The sequence below is a fragment of the Micromys minutus genome (genome assembly GCF_963924665.1).
Source record: "Micromys minutus genome assembly, chromosome: 30".
Classification (NCBI taxonomy): domain Eukaryota; kingdom Metazoa; phylum Chordata; class Mammalia; order Rodentia; family Muridae; genus Micromys; species Micromys minutus.
The window spans coordinates 9,253,538-9,274,159 of record NC_137965.1 but is presented as its reverse complement, the minus strand read 5'-3'; the positions used below and the strand labels follow the sequence as shown (position 1 = coordinate 9,274,159).

General features: G+C 40.8%; 1 protein-coding gene across 2 annotated transcripts in view; it reads right to left on the bottom strand.

The window, feature by feature from the left end:
* Window positions 1–11,537, bottom strand: part of GRM1 (glutamate metabotropic receptor 1) — a gene marked incomplete at both ends in the record, with an annotated part of 351,560 nt that extends 340,023 nt beyond the window's left edge. The window contains one exon of one of the 2 annotated variants that reach the window (XM_080941568.1): window positions 10,622–11,537. In XM_080941568.1, the coding sequence (XP_080797694.1) occupies window positions 10,622–11,321 (700 nt within the window). The remainder of the gene's footprint in view (window positions 1–10,621) is intronic. The other variant, XM_080941569.1, reaches the window with a different exon arrangement.
* Between the last annotated feature and the right edge of the window lie 9,085 nt (window positions 11,538–20,622).

Here is a 20,622-nt window from a genome sequence, read left to right as displayed (position 1 = left end):
ATTGTCCCATTGGGTCAGTGTAGGCCACCAAATGTTGTCTCCAATTGTTTCTTCCTCAAACATAGGACTGACCATGGAAGGATGGTCACACGAGGTCTCTCCCTGACTCTCAGCAGCCTTGCTTGGTGGGTTATCTTTAGCTCTTTCCTTCCCAGTCACTCTTACCCAGAAGCCTTTAAAATGGCTGCACCTCTGCAATCCCATGGGGGAAATTTCCACCTCTCCACCTGCCACTGCCCTTCTTGGGCTTTCTAGGAATAAGATGGCATTATATCAGCCTCTACCATCTTCTAATCGCAGTCCTGCCAGTGAATTTAGAAGGCAACAAATACTGGAAGGCTTAAGGCTAGGCAAAAATAAAGATGACTTGCTGTGGTCCCTCACTATTCATGTTGAATAAAGCTTAATTCCCCATTGTGGTGGTATTCAAGTAGGGCCTTAGGGTAAGTGCAAAAGTTATGTGGGTTCTGTCCTCCTGCCCAGACAAGTGCCTTACAAAATGGTAAAAGAACTACTGTTGTTCTTCTCACCCTCCTTCACCTCTGCCATGGAAACATAAGAAGTTCAGTATGTTGGCAGATACAGTAAGTCATGGAATTAGAGGGCATCCCTAACCAGACTACAAACCTCCTGTTACCTTGAACTCCCCACCTCTTGAACTTCTCTGCCTCCAAAACTGTGGTGATTAATTTATGTTGTTTAAGGCCAGGCATAGTACCTCATTCCTTTAATCCCAGCACTTAGGAGGCAAAGACAGTTGGGTCCCCATGAGTTTAAGGCCATCCCTGTGCACATAGTAAATTCCAGGCCATCAAGGTCTATGTAGTGAGACCCTGTCTCAAAATAAATAAGCACATGAGTTAATTACTTAATAGTGTTTATAAGTTATCTAATTTCAGTTGTTTTGTTACAGTAGCATCCAAGAATTAAAGTAACCCTAGTACAGGACATTGTTTTTATAGTGCCTTTCTTGTCAGCTCTATTTACGTCCAACCCTCTTTTCCTTTAGGTTTCACATTAGCTTTTTTGGTTCTTCATATTTCTCCTTCTACCTTTCATATTCTTTTATTCATTCTTCATTTCCCCCAAAGTTCTTCCCTTCACTGCCTTCTCTCTTCATTTTACTTCTTGTCTCTATGTTTGTCCTCTGACAAATCTCAAACTTACCTCCCTTTTCAGATACTATAGAATATCAGGGACTATAGAATGTCTTGGCTTCATTCTCCCATAAATGCATAAGACTCAACCAGCCTAGATGTATTTCATACTTGGTTCTACAAAATGCCATGCTTGGAGTCATTCTAGAGTTCCTTCCCTTTGACTCTCAAAACTTATCAATCACCAAATCCTAACTTACCTACCCTATGTCTTTTTAAGTTCATCCTCTTGTATCTTTCCACTGACAGTCCCTTCATCGAAACTCCTAACACCTCTTGGCTAATTAATCTGTTAACTAAATTGGTTGTGTTTCTCTGGCACATTTTCCAACCAATCGTATCTTCCTACCTTGTTTTCATGAGTCCCTTTCATTCTCTGTAGCCTCTAAAGATTTAACAGCACCGCTTTCCAAAACAAAAAATTCTTCCAGCTTCTCTGCAATGAAATTCTTCATTGGTGTATCATTTGTATGGTATACAGTCTGAGTCAGAATCCCTTGGTTTGACAAGTGCATCTCACCATGACTGAGGCCTTTCTTCCCTTCCCCACCCCATATTATCCATAATTAGGAAGTTATTTGGTCCCTTGGGTACTAATTGTATTCTATATCAGTGTTTCTACTCATATTACTCCTGAGCTTCTCTTCTTGCCACTCTTTCCCTAGATGCTCTACTTTCTGTGACCTCCCTATTTACTGGTTCCTACCACCATATTATATAAGTAGGATGCTAATCACTGCATGGTGAATGAAGCAGGACTATTGACCTCATATCCTGTTCTCCAATAATTATAGCAGACTTCTGGCCCAGAGAAAGAACCCACTGAACACTCATTCTACTTAGAAATTTGGCCACAAGTCCTTCTTTACCAACAAAGCAATACTTCTTGACCAAAAGTGAAAATGCCAAGTGGTCTGCTCATTGGTTCGGACACAGAGGACTCAGTCTGTCAGTTGTCGGCACTCTCTCCCACTATTTCAATACCCAACAACACCTTAGGAACTTCACCATAAACTGTAAACAGTCTTCCCATTGAACATACTGTTGACAGTTTGCTTATTGCTCTTCCTCTCTTTCCTTCACTTTAAACACAAAATGGCATGGAATACGCAGGCACTCAGCTACTCAAGAGGATTGCTTCGTTCAAGGATTTCTGGACAGCCTGACCACAGTTGTTAATTAATTAATTAATCAGGTAATAGAGAAAACTGAACTGGCTTTCACAAGAGCTGTATGACACACTGACTAACCACTAACCGAAAGGCTTATGCTGAAAGGACACAGTCAGTAGGTAGGATTATTATGGCAGGATAGAAATTGGGTATGCACATCAGTGCTACAAAATCATTAAGACAAACCTCCCCTCATTTCCACACCCCTACCCCCAAATATCCCCACAACCCCTTCCTTCCGGTTCGTCTATGCGAAGAGACTCTTGATTCCAGTTAGCAGGAAACATGACGACAACAGCATGTAACATTTTCCGAAGCTCTCCTGCTGTGTCTCATCTGAGCAATAAAACCATGGGATTTTTCTTTTGTATCTACCTACCCCTCGGGATGAAAAATAGTGACTGATTTTTAATTTTCTCAAAATGCAAGCTTATACAGAATACCTGATCAGAACTGAAACTTTTCTTTCTCTAAGCCAATGACATAAGGTGACCTATCTGCAAGGTGGTTAAGAAGCACAAATAACTGGAGAGAGGAGCTCAGATGTAGGACCAGAGCCAGACCAAGTGAAAGGAAAAAGAATGGCATCCTTCATGGGTCTGAGAATGGTTAGAGCAAAAAACTTGGGAACAAAGGAAGTAAGAAAAGAAACTACTGTGAGGCTCCTTTCACCAACTGGCTCAGAGGTAGACATACCCACAGCCAAACAGTGGATGGAGCTTGGGGACTCATAGAAGAATAAGAAGAATGACTGCAGGCCCCAAAGGGGTTAGAAACCCCACAGGAAGACCAACAGAGTCAACTAACCTGGACCCTTGAGGCTCTCAGAAACTGAATCATCAATGGAAGAATATACATAAGCTGGACCCAGGCCTTTCTGCTCATATGTACATACAAGTGTACAGCTTGATCTTCATGTGAGTCCCAAACAACTGAAGTGGGGAGCTATCCCCAAAGCTGTTTCCTGTATGTGAGATAGGTTCTTCTAGCTGCGCTTGAAGTGCCTGGGGTTAGGGGGTGGGGATAAGCCCCACCCACTCAGAGGAGAAGAAAGAGGAAAAATATGGGAAGGATTGTGAGGGAGGGGTGGCCAAGAGCAGGGGAGGAAGGAAACTGTGCTATTCGGAGACTCTTTGTTATTTGAGGTTCAAGTCCAAAGTAGAGCAAATTTTTTTCATACCAAGGTGCCAGAATGTAATCAGGGGAAGAGGGATGCTGGAGTAAAGGCAAAAAACATGGAGTGGATTTCAACTAACAGTGAAGATAAAGATGTATCAGTGAATCTTATAGTCATCTCAAACTAAAACAGGAGCCAACACTGGCCGGATGGCACTCAGCTGTGAGAATGGGTTTACAGGATATAGAGGTATCTCTCAGAAGCTGATGAATTGCAGCAGCCTAGTTGGGGACAATGAAACTTAGAGCTGATGACAAGAACATCACATGTGGACTGTGTACAAGGATGGGTCATGTGAGCTTTAGGTAACCATGGCTTTCATCAGTGAATTCCATGGTCTTGGGTGTATCATTTATATTAATGTGTGGCCCGAGTTTATTCATTTGAAACATGAAAATGTTTTCCAAAATCCTTATCAAATTCTGTACTTTTAACCATGAATCTCATTTCATCTTCAGATTCTGGGTTTGGCGGTCAAGCATCCAGAAAGTGTTAACTGGTTTCTTATACTTGTTCAATACTGGTGAGCTGAGAAAAATGCCATGTCTCTGGGGGAAAGTTTAATAAAGGTGACTGAATGACAGATATGCATGTCAGCTCCTTGTTTTGCAAAATACTGTGGTGCAATCAGTACTACAACACTGAGCATTATTCGTAGTTTAGAAATAAGACTGGGATGTATGCAGTTCCTCATAGCCCTTTTGGCATCTGTTACAGAAAGTGATCAAATGTGATTTAAAAAAAAAAAAAATTCTAACGGCCTATAACAACTTATTCATTTCTAGTTCTTCTAATAGTTTAAGACTCTTCATGACAATAATAGTAGTGACAATGATGATAAGTTATTTTTATTGTTATTTTGTTATGTTCTTTGGGTTTTTTGTTGTTTTTCTGTAAGATTTATTTATTTGTTATATATAAGTACACTATAGCCGCCTTCAGACACTCCAGAAGAGGGCATCAGATCTCATTACAGATGGTTGTGAACCACCATGTGGTTGCTGGGATTTGAACTCAAGACCTCTGGAAGAGCAGTTGGTGCTCTTAACCACTAAGCCATCTCTCCAGCCTTTAACTTATGTTCTTAGCACCTAGGAAAGTGTGTGATTTCATGGTTGGCTTCTGTGTTCATGAGAAAATTTCTTTAGAAAAAAAAAAAGAAAAGAAGCCAGATATGGTGCCCATTCTAACACGTGTAAGGCTGGGATAAAAGGATTAGGATTAAAACTTGAGTCAGTCAGGCTACATGGTAAAATTTGGACACATGGGACTCTGACATTAAAAGAAAAAGAACTAAAGAATTTATGTTCCTCAAATTATTTTCTTTTATTTGCAAGTTAAGGCTTTTATTTGAATTGCTTAAGGCTTTGTTATAAACTTAGCCATGTTTCCCCAAACCAGTAACATATTGGCTTCAAAGTTAACAAAAGAAGAAATCCTAAAATCAATACATGAGCAATTCTTAGCACCAAGTTCCTTCTTGGATCAATCCATTCTTTTTTATCAAAACTTTACTATTGTATTTGGTATAATAGCACCACCAGGTTAAGAAAGCAAATATTCCTAGAAGAATAAAAAGTATATTTCACATAAGTTAAAATGTAAGGTGTGGACATTGGTAAAGAATTGTCAAGAGTATGTGAAATAAGTAAATATTTCTACATAAGTTTAAAATCTGATCATAACCTTCAGAGGGGTGAGACAGAGATCATTTTGATAAGGTTTTATATCCTGCCTTTAATCTGTTTTTTTTTTTTTTTTTCCTTTCTTTCTTTCAGTTACAGTTTCTATGGAAGTTTTCAAGCATGGCTGTAGCTACTCACGAAACTACTGTGTCCTGACCTTTCCCACATCAATTCACTCAAAACACTCAAAAAAGTTTCCCACAGGCCTGCACACGGGTCATTCTAATCTAGACAATTCTTCAGTGGGGGCGTTCCTCTCAGAGGAGTCTAGCCTGTGTCAAGTTGACAAGTAAAGCTAGCACTTAGAAAATAAGTTGGATAAATATAGCCAATATAAAAGGAAACACAGATAAACACCCAAAGGTATCAACCCAGGACTGTTTAGAGTAAAAAAAAAAAAATGTGTTTATAAATTATATTCAGATACAAAGTAACACCTGATGTTTATGATTACTTTGTGTATCCAAATAAAATGTCTAGTTCCATTTCTCTGATAGAAATTTGAAAATTATGTGGCCTGGTTTGCAAAAATCACCTTGTGAAACATAGAATACAAAAGGTTAGGGTCTAAAGAAATTAATGCCAGAGCACAAAATATATAGATGAATGAACTACAATGAAACAAGGTTCTGCACTGATACAAATACCTTTAGTAAGTCACAAATTAAGTGCCTCCTTGTCTTTTCAACTCCTTCTCTTGCTAATGAGAAGTTCAAGTCACTTCTCTTTGAATTAGGTTGAAATTGGCTTGGGCATGTTTACTTGAAACTCAAACCAAATCATAGCAAGATCCTCCATTGTTTGACCTTCATGTTCATAAAGACTCAGGGAATCCAAGAGCAATCACGTTTCCTGGCCCAGACTCATCACTCCAAGCAAGTACACCTGTTTATTTTCTGGTATAGTCTTTCAATGCTGAATGTGCCTTTTACAAGTGTTATATTCCCAAATAAAATCTGAACCAAAATGCCTTTGTCTCCAGCTAACAGTTATACCAAAATATTTTCTTTCAGTGTTTCCTAAACATCTACAAATCTGTGTTTACAAATGTCTAAGCTGCAATGGTTTGCATTTGTCTGTTGATTATTTCCCAAGTGCCCAACTCCACCCTATTAAGGCTATAAGCTACCTGTTCAACTGAGACCTTTCTCAAAATTCTTACAGTTTTTATGCAGCTAATGTTCACATGTAGCTGACTGTCTGTTGTAATGACTGTTTGCTTAGACTACACCATTATTTATGAAAGGACATACTCTCAGGACAGTTCATACCAGCCTAAGTAAGTGCTGGCAGTGCCCAGGAAGCCGTTCACTGAGTCAGAGATTAGCGTCTGTTGCAGGGAATTAGTGTCTGTTGCTTGGGTGAATTAACATCCCAGAATGCACTTCTGGGTTTCAAAGGAGGATGTAGGAAAAGATAACTTTATGTTTAAATGGAAAACATCACATGTCTACTCTTGAATATAATACTGGTAACAGTAACAAATTAACAGATGCTGGGGATAGAAGGTGGAGAAATGTGGATGATCAAGAGCACAGAATTTAAAGAAGCTCCTGCTGATACATTTCACCCAGAAGAGGAATCTGAGTGCTCTTGAATGACTCTAAATCATCCAGGGAGAAAGGCTAGAAACTCCAGGGCGTCATTTTCAGGTGGACCAAGAGTCGTGTGCAGTTCTGTTTCTGAAACTAACTTATCAATCATCTCGCTGGGATACTTACCACGATTAAACAAGCTAGAGCTTGAATACGAGAATCAAGTATGGAAGGTTTAACTAACATCTTTAACTTGTTGGTGTAAATAATCTAAGACACCCCTACTCCTAAAAAACTAGATGGCAATCAAGACAGTAAAAAAAATAAAAAAGATGCTGGGAAACAGAAACTATGACAGTAGAAACACTCACATAGAAGGCAGTATATGTAAATTTGGGGGGGGGGGGAAACATGCTTAATTTATGTATCTATGACTTAGAAGAATTTTCCTCTGATACTGTGAGACTTTAAATTATTTTATAATAAATGGAAAAACATTCTTTAAAAAGAAAAAAGAAGTCAGACATCAAAGATGCCCCCCCCCACAAAGAGCCAACTGCATACAAAGGGTAAGTGCATGTCAGAAGAAACATAACACCACAATAACATCCGACTCAATAAAAAAGTAGCCTTATGGTAGATATTTGTAGAATGGGACATAGGCACTTTGTAACCACTTCTCTGCCTACCTGAGATCAAAGTTCTTAAGCAAACATCTCAAAGCAACTGAAAACAAATCCTGTCCTCAAGAAAACCTGCTGAAGCTATGAACTCAAAGAGCACCTTGACTGACTTTCTCGAAGCTTTGAACTTAATCACCTGAAATTGTTACTTTTAAAAGCTGGTTTGTGCAGCCTCTTGAAATGATCTGTTTGACTTCTGCCCAGCAACCTTGGTTCCATCCAAAGAATGGAATAAAATGACCTTGGCCAAGATAGAAGTGGCTATTTTAATACTCTCCATAGGGTATATTCAAAGACACACATTTCAAGTGAGCATTCACCGTGGACATGAATTTTATCAGTACACAAACTGGTCTGATGCTCCAATATCCCTCTTCCCCTACCAACAGCTGTTTCTGGGGCTTCCACTGAAGGTCTGTATGTACAGTGTGTCCCACGCATCAGTCAAGCTGACAGGTGTCATCGAGAGAAGTTCAATACGAAGAGTTCAATACCAATAATGGAAGCTTGAAACCCAAATGAAAGAATGCAGCTACTAAATTCCAATGCTGAAAACATAAAATACCGCAGAGCTTACTTCAAGGTGAAATGAAGTGATAGTTTAATGTGAGACAGCTTGGACTGTGAACAGACAACCCATCCTGTGATTTTTAAAGCTTTCAAAATTAAAGGATGCTAGTGTAGCTATTTCTGATGGGAACCTTACTGGATTTGTTCCTGATAAAAAAGAAACGGTGGTATATTGACTAGTGAATGGCTGGATTGGAAAGGAGGGGTAAAGGTTGCAGGAGGCCCCAGGATTGCTAAACTCCAAGTTGATACATTAGGGACAGCAGTCCTCCTTACTGAACAGGACCCAGATGGCAGAGACAGTCCTGATATGTGGTCTTCACGGCTTTTTAACAGAAAACTGTCACCCGTATGTGACCCCATCAGTCTGAAGGCAGGAAAATTACTATGTGAACCAAGGAAGTTCCAACCACAGTCCCTGAGAAGCACAGAGTATAGCCTCAGGAAAAATAAATTTTCAGTTATTCCCCACTCAAAGGAGCTCAAAGAAAATTTCTTTGGAGGTCAAAGAAAATAAAAGCAATTTGGTTTTCACAGGTAATTTGTGTTGTAAATGGAGAAACCAAATCCCATTAAAAAGAAGAGAGATTGTGTATGTAGGTGGTAAAGTGAGGGGCACAATCTTGATAATAGATGCCTAAGTTAGCTCTGATGGGGCTGTGTGAGCAACATGTGTCCTGGAATTAGTCATGGCGTGGAGACACAGTCTTTGCCCTACAACATCAATCCGAAGATAGAAAGGAAACAAAGTAGCTCAAGCTAACATGCAGGTGACATCAAGGTATGTACTTTAGCAACAAAACTAGCAAGTCCAAGCTGAGTTCATTTCCAAAAGACAATAGTGATCATCAGTTATTTTTGCAAAGCAATGCTTTTGGAAACCAGATTTAAGAGAGGATGTTGGTTTCCTCCCCCAGTAAAACGTAATATAATATGAAAGATAATGATGATTGATTTTCAGTCCCTCCTGAAAAAAAGAACTCATATTTCTGATATTGGTAACTAATTACTAAGGTCAAGGGTGGTAGAGACACTCAATATTCAAATGAATCACATTCAGGCTGGGTTTTGCTATCCCTTGTTGATCAATCTCTTCAGTGCTAATAGCTCAAACAGTTTAACTTGTACTTTCAAAGGACTCTGTCTAGGCACTAGAAGATGCTGTAGTAATCAAACAAAATAAATTAATGTTAAGCTTCAAAAATGTAAAGAATTAACTGCTGAATTTAAATTTTGATTTCAAGGATTTGTGTTTGAAAGAGATATGAAAGGACATCATTAAAAATCAAGACTCAGGAGCAAGAATCAGAAAACTTAAGGGTTTGGGTTTATTTTTTCTATCAGCAAAGTCTGAACTCATGTCTAAATTTACATGACTTTAGTTTGTTCTAAAGACTCTGTTCTCCTTATCAACCAAAGCGTCTGTTTTATCAAGCCTACAACCACATTAGTAACTGAATATTGAACATTTTTCAATGAAACTATACCTATGTCCTTTCTTTACTATTTTGATTTTTGAAATATGAATCCGATACTTTTCAAACTTTTGTTTATGTCAAATAAATATTTGTAAATTGTTGTCTTAGAAGTTTATAGCCAGGTACTCAACTTTCTTATAACGTCTCTAGAGAAGTTAGAATCAATGAACTCAAAAGTCTTATTATATCCAAAATTCATATAAGCTTTGGTGAACATAGGAAGGAATCTTTAATGTAAAAAAGTCACCAACAATTCACATCTATAATATTCCGAGGGGGAAAAAAATCAAAGCTTCAACTTCAGGTCAGACTACTTCATTTTTTAAAAATCCATTTTAAATCGGATATCTGGCTCTTGTTGGAGATTTCTAATTGGTCTCTCCTTAAATTCTGAAGAGCAGGCCCATGATGTTGAAGACTCTAAATCCAAACTTAACTCCGAGATATTCTCAGCAGCATTTCTCATATAAACAAGGTAATTGGAAGGGGGTGCAAGATTTTTGGCACACCAAGGAAGAGAAACAAACAAATGGTTTGAAATATGTTTTTGTATGTAAGATCTTCCAGAATTTAAAATGGGCCTTTTTGATATCCTGGGGAGGATGAATGGACACTTTGTTCCCAGGGAAGTTGTGTGTGTGTGACTAGGAGCACCAGAAGACAATAGAACACTCCTTCAGCTAAGGCAAAAATAAAACTTACAAATCCACAGTAAAAGACTGGGAACCGAGCGAGCGCGGGCATGTGTGTGTGCGCGCGCCCGTGTGCGTGTGCATGAATTACTCACTTTGATTGGCCAGTTAAGCTTGGGAAACCATTGACCACTCATTGAAGGGAAAGACAGTCCCTGTATCTCATACCAATAACCCTACCAAATACAAATACAGACTATCAGGGCACACCACCTTAAGATCTGCAAGTCATATCTTTGATAGCTTTTCTTTTTCTCCTACCCCAGAAACACTCTGGAATATGGTTTTAAGGCACTGTAATTACCGGGGATAGAAGATAAAAAGCAATGCCTAGGTGGGCGTGCACTGAGAAGGGTAAAGTCAGTTTCCTGCTGTGCTAGAAATAAACAGAGATTACATTCCCTACACTCCAGGACACAAACCACACAATTCCTTGGCTCTTGGTAGTTTCTTCCCCAAATGTAGTGCCTACCTTCCGTGTGGACTGCGGAGACATAGGTCCAGTTGTAACGCTTGACTATGTCAAGCATCGCCCTTGCCTGCAAAGTGTCAGAAGGGACCACCCTCAGGAAATACTTGTACAAAGTTTTGTCGCTCAGGTCTATGCTTGTGGCAGAATAGGCGATCTGGGGGATGTCGAACAGCTGGAGAAGATTCTGGACTTGAATGGCCACAGAGCTGGAGCCCGGGCCGATTACTCCAGCAATGGGCTTCTTAGTCCTGCCTGGGGGCAGGGTCTGGCCATCCGGCAGGCAACGGTTCAGCCCGTCCTTCTCATCTCGGATGGAAATCAGGGAGTCTCTGATGAACTCGATGCTCTGTTCCAGAGCCACTGAGGAGTGCCAACAGGAGTCCCGGATCTCACTGCCCAGAGTGATGTTGGGCAGGAGCACTGGGTCCGCGTTAATCTTATCCAACGTGTGGAACATGGCCTCCACCCTCTGGATACCATACTGTTCTCTGATCTCCCCACACTTCCTTTCGGGTACCTTCTCGGCTGGAGGCTGGTGATGGACTGAGAAGAGGGCTCCGATGATGACATCTCCGTCCATTCTCGCCACGGAGCGCTGGGACGAGGCCCCCGCCAGCAATACTTTTCTGTCAGGCATCCTAGGCAAAATGGACATCTCCAACAAGATCAGCGGGAAGAAAATCAAGAGAAGCCGGACCATTGTGGCAAAGACGCGGTCCACCGCGAGCCAGCCACGTTCCCACGCCGGTCCCGCCTGCAGGTTCCCAGAGCGAACCACACAGACGCCCGCCGCTGCCTTTTGCCGTTTGGTGCCTTTGGCCAGCACAGCTGCTTCAACGCCTTCTCTGCCTCCACCACCGCCCCTCTCCCCTCCGCTTCCTCCTGCTGGTCCTCCACGACCGCTCCCACACCCTGGGGGCGTTCTTCCAGAAAATCAAGTCGCCGTTTCTCGCTGGTGCCCGAAGGTGTGTGGATCAGGTGTGCAGTGCGCGGCGCGTTGGCGCGTTAGTGGCCGTGTGAGCTGGACACTGGTGATGAAAAAAAAAAAAAAAAAAAGAGGGAAGTCAATGCTGGGTTACCGGAGGAATTGTATTTAAACTCCAGGGTCTGTGATGCTAAATATTGTCCGGTCCGCTTCACCTTAACACATTCTCCAAAAACAGCTAGAGGCAGCTCTGGTCAATGACAAAAGTGTGCCCTGCTTGCTTGCGACTCGGGTCCTGAAAGGTGCAGCGAACCCTGCTGACCCGCCCCTTCCTCCAGCCTCAGGTCCTCTCGGTTCCTCCAAACTACCAAGCTTTCTCAGGTGATGGGGGCGGCAAGGGGAGGGAAAGGAAAGGGGGAGGAGCTAAGTTCTCCAACCTCAGAGAACTTTCCTGGGTTTGAAAACATCAACTTTCTTTCCCCAGAAGAAAATTTAGGAACTCTTTGAGAGGTAGAAGTGTAGTTTTTAAAAACAACGCAAACAACGGCAACGCCTTTTACTTTAACACTTAAGGGTCGAAGAAGCCCCGACACACAATGTTAGTAGTAAATGTAAATGCGACAGCTTGTGAAAAAGCCATATTAGTTACTAAGGCAACGCCTGGTAGTCTCCCTGTGTTGGGGTTTGCTATGTTGCACCCCCTAAGAAAGGAGGCTTACTGTAGATGTTCAGGGAGGAATGCAGAAGGTAACTTGCTTTTCGAGATGGGGATGAGGAAGAGGAGGGTATCCTATGTATCGGAACCCTTAGGGCTTTGCATTACTGTAAGAAATGGAAGGTAGCTAGGCATGGGGGTCGCCTTTGGCACAACCGCCTGAACCACTCCACGGTCAGAACCCTGGACAGCGCTCAGAGCTAGGAGGCGACACCTTTCCTTGCAGCGCCTGGAAATTCTTGACCTCCCTTCCTTCGCGTTCTACACACACACATACACACACACACACACACACACACACACACACACACACACACACACACACATCCTTTCTATCGTTTCTCTAGCATCTCTCCACCCTCACGATCTTCGCCTGGCTGTTCTGCAGATTTACACTCCAACCCAAGTGCTTTGGGGGTAGAGGCACCTGCGGGGCTGAAGTTGGCTCCCTCTCCTCGTCCCTCCCCGATCCCTTTCTCAAGGTGAGAGTCAAGATGAATAAGGGGGCAGCGGGAGCAGGCAGAGAATGAAAGCGCAGGAGGCAAGGCACAAAAGGGGGGTGGGGTGGGGATCAAGCCAGACGCTCCTCGCTGCTTCTCAGATATGCAGGGCTCAAAGAGATAAATAAACGAAGATTCTCCTAGATCCAGGAGAAAATCAGATTAGAACAGTACCTTCCTTTTGGGGGGTGGGCTTCACCGCAGGAAGATATCCGCTCACCTGAGCCAATTTGGGGTATGTACTCCAAGACCTACCTGGGTCCGGGTAGACAGAGCTATTGGTCCCAGGTCAGAGGACTGCAGCCGCCCTCGGTTCGCAGACACCTCAGCTCTAATCCAGACGGTGCAAGGATGCGATCTGGGCTGTACACTAGTGCCCTCTTTCTTCAGCACTATTATACCGCAAGGGGAAATAAAACGGGGGGAGGGAGGCGAAGTTTGAAAAAAAAAAAAAAAAAGCAGGTCACCCAGGGTTTGTCTAATATCTAATGTATAAAAAAAAAATCAGTCATTTGATAGAGGAGGAGGAGAAGCTAGAGAATGCAGGAGCTGTAATTTCTCAACTACTGCACTATCCGAGACGACTTAAAGAGGCTACCAGCCATATGAATAATCAGCGATGTCTTCCCAGAGGAGTAAGGGGCTCCTAGGCTGGTTTGGGGATTGTTACCCTTTGCATTTATCTTAGAGACTTCTCTCTCTCTCTCTCTCTCTCTCTCTCTCTCTCTCTCTCTCTCTCTCTCTCTCTCTCCCTCTCTGTCTGAAAATAAGGACCACAGCAAAACAAACAACGAGTGTATACATCTACCTTGGGACAAGTGTCTGGTGGCAGCTTGCAAAGAGGATGGAAGAGATTTCATGGGGGGTGGGGGTGGGGAAGGGAAGAAGAGACATACACATCCTAACACAGGATTAGCCAAATGTGGAGTAGCAAGCAGCGTCCACCTTTTTCAGGTCAAGATGTAGCTAAATTGAGAACAAGGGGTCACATGAAAACACTGGACTGAGAAACACTTCTCCAAATCCCTTCCAGACTGTGACTGCCAGCACCTTCCCGACAGGTCTTACTGCATGAAGACTGGAAGTTAAATCACATTCCTCTGGGGGCAGGGAGGCTGAACAGAATGAGTCCTGGCTCTTTTCAGAGGACGAAAACAAATGACACAGAGCTTCTCCACTCTTAAAGCTCCTCGGAGCAGAAACCAGCCTATGTGCGGGCCCTGGATCATCCACATTTGCCTCACCTCGGAATGAGGGAAGTTGCTGTCTTGTTGGGACAGACGGTCTTCCTGTTGTGGTTTGTTTGTTTGTTTGATTGATTGATTTGTTTGGTTTTTATTTCCCTCAAGTGTCAGACATTTTTTGAACTATATTCTTAGGCAACCTATAAAGGATTTACCTGTCCCCTTTCTCAAGATGAATGGCCTGAAACAAGGTTGTACTCTAGAGATTAAAAGTCTCTGTTCTCAGTTCTAGAAAATGAGCAAGCAAGTAAATAAAGCCCTCCAAAACAAAAACAAAGACCATGCATTTACTCCAAGGAATGAAGAACAGGTAAGTTTGGGTCTTCACAGACAGGGCAAATTCATTCTCTGAACTGTCAGAAGAGCGACTTCCTCTAACAACAATTTGAGCTTAAATTTTAAATCATGTCATTCTGGCTTCATAATCTCTAAACATATTTTTTCTGAACCTTTTCTCAGTTATAATTCTATATATAAATTAGTAACTGTATGTGCTGGCTAGTTTTATGTCAACTTGATATAGGCTAGAGTCATCATAGAGGATTCTATTGAGGTCTTACCTTCATAAGATTGGGCTGTATCCAAGCCTGTACGGTATTTCTTAGAAGGTGATTAATGTGGAAGGACCCAGGCCATTATGGGTGGTACCATCCCTGACCTGATAGTCCTGGGTTCTGTAAGAAAGCAGGTTCAGAGATCCCCAAGGAGTAAGCCAATAAGAAGGTGTTCTTCCTGGCCTTGCATTAGCTGCTGCCTCCAGGTTTCTGCCCTGTGTGAGCTCCTGTCCTGACTTCCTTTGATGGTGAACTGTGGTATGGACACACAAGCCAAATAAATCCTTTCCTCTCCGAGTTGCTTTGGCCATGGTGTTACATCAAGCAAAAGTAACCTAATATTTCCCCCTCAAATCATAGAAAGCAATGTTCCTGAAGTCCACAACTACCTTCATTATGTGTTTATTAAAGCTCAAGGTCTTTGATGTATTATATTGCTGTCCTTTAGAAGACTGTCTACCATCGAAGAAATAATTGAAAGTTGAGATTTAATGCTGTTTTAAATTTCATTTTGCATCCTTCGTCAAAACTATCCATTCAAGGAAAAAAGATAAACTTGGGAATCATCTTCATTCATATTATACACATGCACACACATACATTATACATATACACACATATATGTGAGTGTGTGTATACATACATACATGCATACATATTATATATCACGGGAATTATAGATTGATTTCAAATTCAGCCTCTTGAAAATAGCAAGTAAGCTTTCTTTTTCATTACCTTTTATAGTAATAAATTTTCAACAGCAAGATACTAATAAGATTAGGATTGCTAAGATTAGTACTGCTAACAAATCACAGATTAAATATAATATATTATCTTATCCAAATGCTAAAGGTGCATGAACTGAAAAGCACTGGGCATTAATATCTGTTCAGTGCTAATAGGACAGTATGTTGCACTTAACACATGGTTTGTTAGTGGTACACAAAAATGCCATCAATATTTTGCTTTAGAACTCTATTTAATGTAAGATGCAGTAGTGTTCAAACAAAAGAGTCTGATATGAAGGCTTTTTCCTTCTCTTGTATCTTTTGTCATGTTTGGCTGTCATCTCTTGGAGGCCTCCTCCTTTCTGAAGGAAGACAAAGCGGTGGGTCTGAAGGAGAAAGGAGCTGGGCAGGGGCTAGGAGAAGTAGAGAAAGGGAAACTCTGGTTAGGGTACATTCAATAAGAGAAGAATCAATTTTCAATAATAATACTAAGAGAGTATCTGGTAAGTAGCCCAAGACAGAGGGCAGGATTCCACAGCTGAACATGCCTGCAATTCCATGGCTAGAAAGCTGAGAGAGGAGGGTTGCTGTGAGTTTGAGGTCAGCTTAGGCTACATACTGCATTCTAGACCTGTCTGGGACACACCCAGAGTGATACCTGTGTACTAGCTACTGTCCTGTTGCTTTGATAAAACACCATGACCAAAGCAGCTTTTAGGAGGAAGAGTTTATTTGGGCTTATGGTTTCAGAGAGATAGAGTCTGTCATAGAGGAGAGGCATGTCAGCAAGCAGCAGACATGGAAGCAGGAGCAGGAAGCTGAGAGTCTAGTTTGTTGTTTGTTTGATTCATTGGTTGGCTGTGTTTTGTTTGTTGTTGTTGTTGTTGTTTACATTTCAAGTTCAAGAGAAAAGCAGAAAGAGAAAACTGGAAGTAAATAGAAGGTATGTCATCTCAAAACCCTTCCCCATCCACTTACTTCCTCTAGAAAGGTCACACCCCCTAAAACTGTCTATGGCAATCTAAATAAGAGTGGCCCTCATAGGCGCATATATTTGAATGCTTAGCCATCAAAAAGTGGCAGTATTAAGGAGGATTAGAAAGATTAGGAGCAGTGAACTTGTTGGTCTGTCTTTCTCTCATCTATCTATCTATCTATCTATCTATCTATTTATCTATCTATCTATCTACCTATCTCTTTTTTCTCTGCTTGTAGACCAGGATGCAGCTCTCAGCTTCTGTTCCAGTGCCATGCTCGCTGCCATGTTCCATGCCATGATGATAATGGACTGACCCTCTGAAACTATAAGCAAATCCCCAATGTTTTTTTTATATGAGTTGCTGTGGTCATGGTATCTCTGCCCAACAGTAAAATAAGACACTCTCAACCAATGCCACCAACTGGAGAGCAAGCATTTGAGTGCCTGAGCTTGTGGTAGATATTTGTCATTCAAAACACCACACCCTGTCTCAAAACAATAAAACAAAATAAATAAAAACTAGTTCATATGCTGCTGTAAAAATAAATACAACATAATATTCATCATGTGACTATATGGTAACAAAGCAAATACTGTGCACAATAATTACTTCTTGTTTCCTTATTAGAACATGCAAATTATCATTGAATTCTGCCATTAAAAATATTATGGAGGAATAAACCTAGATTATAAGTAAAGATGTTAAAATTTCCCCATAAAGTCAGTTGAAAATCCAAAGCCTTGAAACAAGAAATGTAACAAGAAGAAAAGGCAATGAACACGTTAAGTGTGTATTGGAAATTATAGTGGACTCTAGTGGGCATTTTGAAAATTAACGCTTACAGTCACTGGAATACGGAAGTGCAGTATACACAAGAGATAAGAGATAATGAGCTCATTACTAAAGAGACAGCACTGACCGAAAATAGAAATGGGACCAAAGAAGGTCTTTGTAGGAAATTCATTTGCGGAAAATTGATATGTGATGTATTACTAAGGGAATAGACTGGACGTTCAAGGTAAATCAATGTCACATACAATCACTAGCATTCTCTTCAGAAAGTACCTTACTTTGTGGACAACTGACTTGGTACAACATTTCTCACATTCTAATGTTTAATTCGTGAGCATATCAGGATATTCTAGGCCCCAGTGAAAATTTTCAGTTTATTTATCCAATCTGGTTATCCACTCCACTTCAACTGAGGAATAAATTGTCATATCAAGACTGGGCTTTATGTTCTGAACAATACTTAGAGACACTTATAAGATAAAACTTCTTCCTTCAAAAAGTATAAATATTTTCATAAAATGTTATTGGGAGGCTGGAGAGATGGCTCGGTGGATAAGAATATTTTCAGCTACTTCAGAAGACCTGGTTTTGATTCCCAGCAACCGTGTGGCAGCTTCACAACCATTTGTTCTCCAGTTCTAGGGCATCCATGGTGCTCTGTAGCCTCTACAGGCAACAGAAACATGTGTGGTACATAGACATTTATGCAGGCATACACTTCTACAGAGAAAATAATAATATATTTTGAAAAAGTAAACTTGGCTGATTAATGAAGTAAGTTAACCGTTTTAAGGGATAAGATCTAAAAGAGTCCAAACTGCTGTGTCCGCTACTGTTTTATTGATGTGATTAATTAGGTAAGGGCAATACATAGAAATCAGATAGAAAGCATCAGCTACCATATGCAGCCAGAAAACAGCAAGGCATTCTCTGCTCTTGCAGATGGACTAGAAGACATGTTTTTGGAAACATGTTGTTCTTTCAACACCTTCAACATTACAATTTGAGGCTCTGAAATATGATTCAGAAGAATGAGGCAACCACAGTCATTCTGGAAGCATAGTAATGTTTGTTCTTAGTTTGTGTTGTGTTTCCGGTGACATTGCCATGTCTCCCTCACGGGATGTGCTCATTCGTTGAACAAATGAATAAATGTATTGCTTTTAAACTTTAAAATAATTATTTTCTATTAGTGATTTTCTCTACGGTTTAAGTCGGGCTACCAGGTCTCTCATTTATTTTTCACTTAGCACAGGGAGAGTGGTTTTATTTTATTTGCTTCTCTCTCAACTGTAAACAGATAATCCAATTAGCATTTAAGCCACTTAAAACCATATTCATACTATACATGTTGTGACTTTTGAAGCAGTGAAATATTTTTCAAACTTGAGAGAAAAAGAAAAAAAAAAATCCCGTTTTACTTACTGTTCTGCATATGTTGACCAGTCACAAACAAAATTTGAAAACGTATAATGAGAGAAGAAGGTGGTAAACAGTGGAAACACAGCCTACATCTGATGCTGTAGCTTTGTCACTTGAAAACGCCATTTGGAAATATTCTCAGAATCATTATGGGGTAAGATAGAAATACTGTAATAACCTTAGAAATGGGACAACTGAGACGTCAGGAATCTGATCTTTACCTGCGCTTAGGAAGAATCAGAGGCAGAGCACCATCACGCTGCCTTCGATCCAAATTCATAAGCAGCGTGTAATAAAAAACATTTGTATGAACCGTGCTACGTGATCCTTATTTTAATATTTCCTTAAGCTCTGAACTCATCATCTCTGCTTAGTAGAAGCTTAAGTAATAAAGACAACGAATGTGAACTCCTCTCTCCTCTGAGCCTTTCATCTGGTGAGGGCACAAACATTGCAGGTGAATGTTCCATTTGCCTAAAATAGCCATCTTTTATAACAGTTCTAATAAAGGCAGTAACCCACTTGCACAGCCTCAGAGCCAACTTTGAACAATTAACAGGAAAAGTATCTAAATTTCCAGGTAGTAATAAATACCTCCATTAGGAAAGGCTTTGTCTTACGAATTTGTCTATGCAACACATTAAAATGTTGTCTCTGAGCGAACAGCACTGTGTTGTGTCCCCGCTGTAGAAGAAAATCCACACACATCATGGCTGTTCTCTCTTCAACCCCTAAAGTAATCATGTACTAAAACACAGTCTTTCGCTTTTTGATTACTTGCCTCCAGATCTATAATAGATGCCAGTTTTAACCTGACACCCAGTCATTTGTGGGCATCTCCAAAGAGGAAACCATGTAACTACACATCTTCTAAAGAAGAAAGGTCAGAGAGGAAGACAGTGAGAAAGAAAGTCTGACTTCTGCTTACCCCAGAGATGCTTAAGAAGTGGTCAACAGTGAATACACATTTAAATAAATACATACATAAATAAAAATTGTTAATGATGGTTCATTTCTAGTTTTTTAAAATAATTTCACACCTGTACACAGTGAACACTGACTATTCTTACCTCCCAACTCCCTACCATCTACATCCACCCACCACTCTGGAGACAAATCCCTCTGTAAACTTTGTGTCTATTCATTCTTTTATCATGACCCGTCAATGTGGGCCAGGGTCTTCTGTGTGACCACAGGTATGGAGCTATTAGAACTTAGGACCATCAACAGAGGGGATCCAACTAAAGACAATGGTTCCTTCTTGCAGAATCTACTGATAGCCAGTGGGTCAGAGGCAAAGGGTATGACCCTGTGAGTTCCTCCTTGTTCTCTGACTGACTGCTGATAAAGTTAGATTTGTGTGGGCCCAGTGCTCATAACTACAGTTGCTATTCTATCCTCAAGCCTTTAAAAATGTCCAGTCCCCTCTTTTGCAATGTTTCCTAAGCCTGAGAGGGGGTAATATAAAAGACTTATGGTAGAGCTGACTTCCATAGCTTGTTTTCTGTCTTTGGAACAGCTCTGGCTCTGCACCCACAATGTTTCTTGTAGGCAGATTTCTCTGATGAAGGTGCCTTCCTAATGGGTAGAAGAAGGTATTAAGAATGCAGTCTGTTGCCATGTCTGTTTAGTTAGCCTTCAGAAATATGCTCCCCACTTGAGCTTACTATCTTCCCAAATCTGTATTGTTAATCAGCTTTACAGTGTTGCCCCCTACCTGATGCCATCATAGAATGGATTGTAAGTCCACTGAGAAAACAGTAAGATATCTACTCTCTCCAACAGTAAAGCCTCAATTGCACAGAGGGGCATGTCCTGCCTTCCAAATAGAATACTTCATACTTCCTTTGTTCAGGCTTATCCACAGCCCATCCTACATCTCTATACTAAAGAGTTGAAGCTGAGATCCTTAAATAAGATCAAATATCATTTGTCCTTTTCATCCTAGTTTTTTTCAGTTCTACCCATTTCCCTGAATCTTTAATAGTTTAATTTTTATTTACGAATAATTAATATTCCACTGTGCAAATTTATACTACATCTTCCTTATCAATTTCTAGGTTGTTAGTCATCTAGCCTGCCACTATTCCCTAACTGTTATGAACAGGATAACAATAAAGAAATGGGCAGGTAAGCCTGTA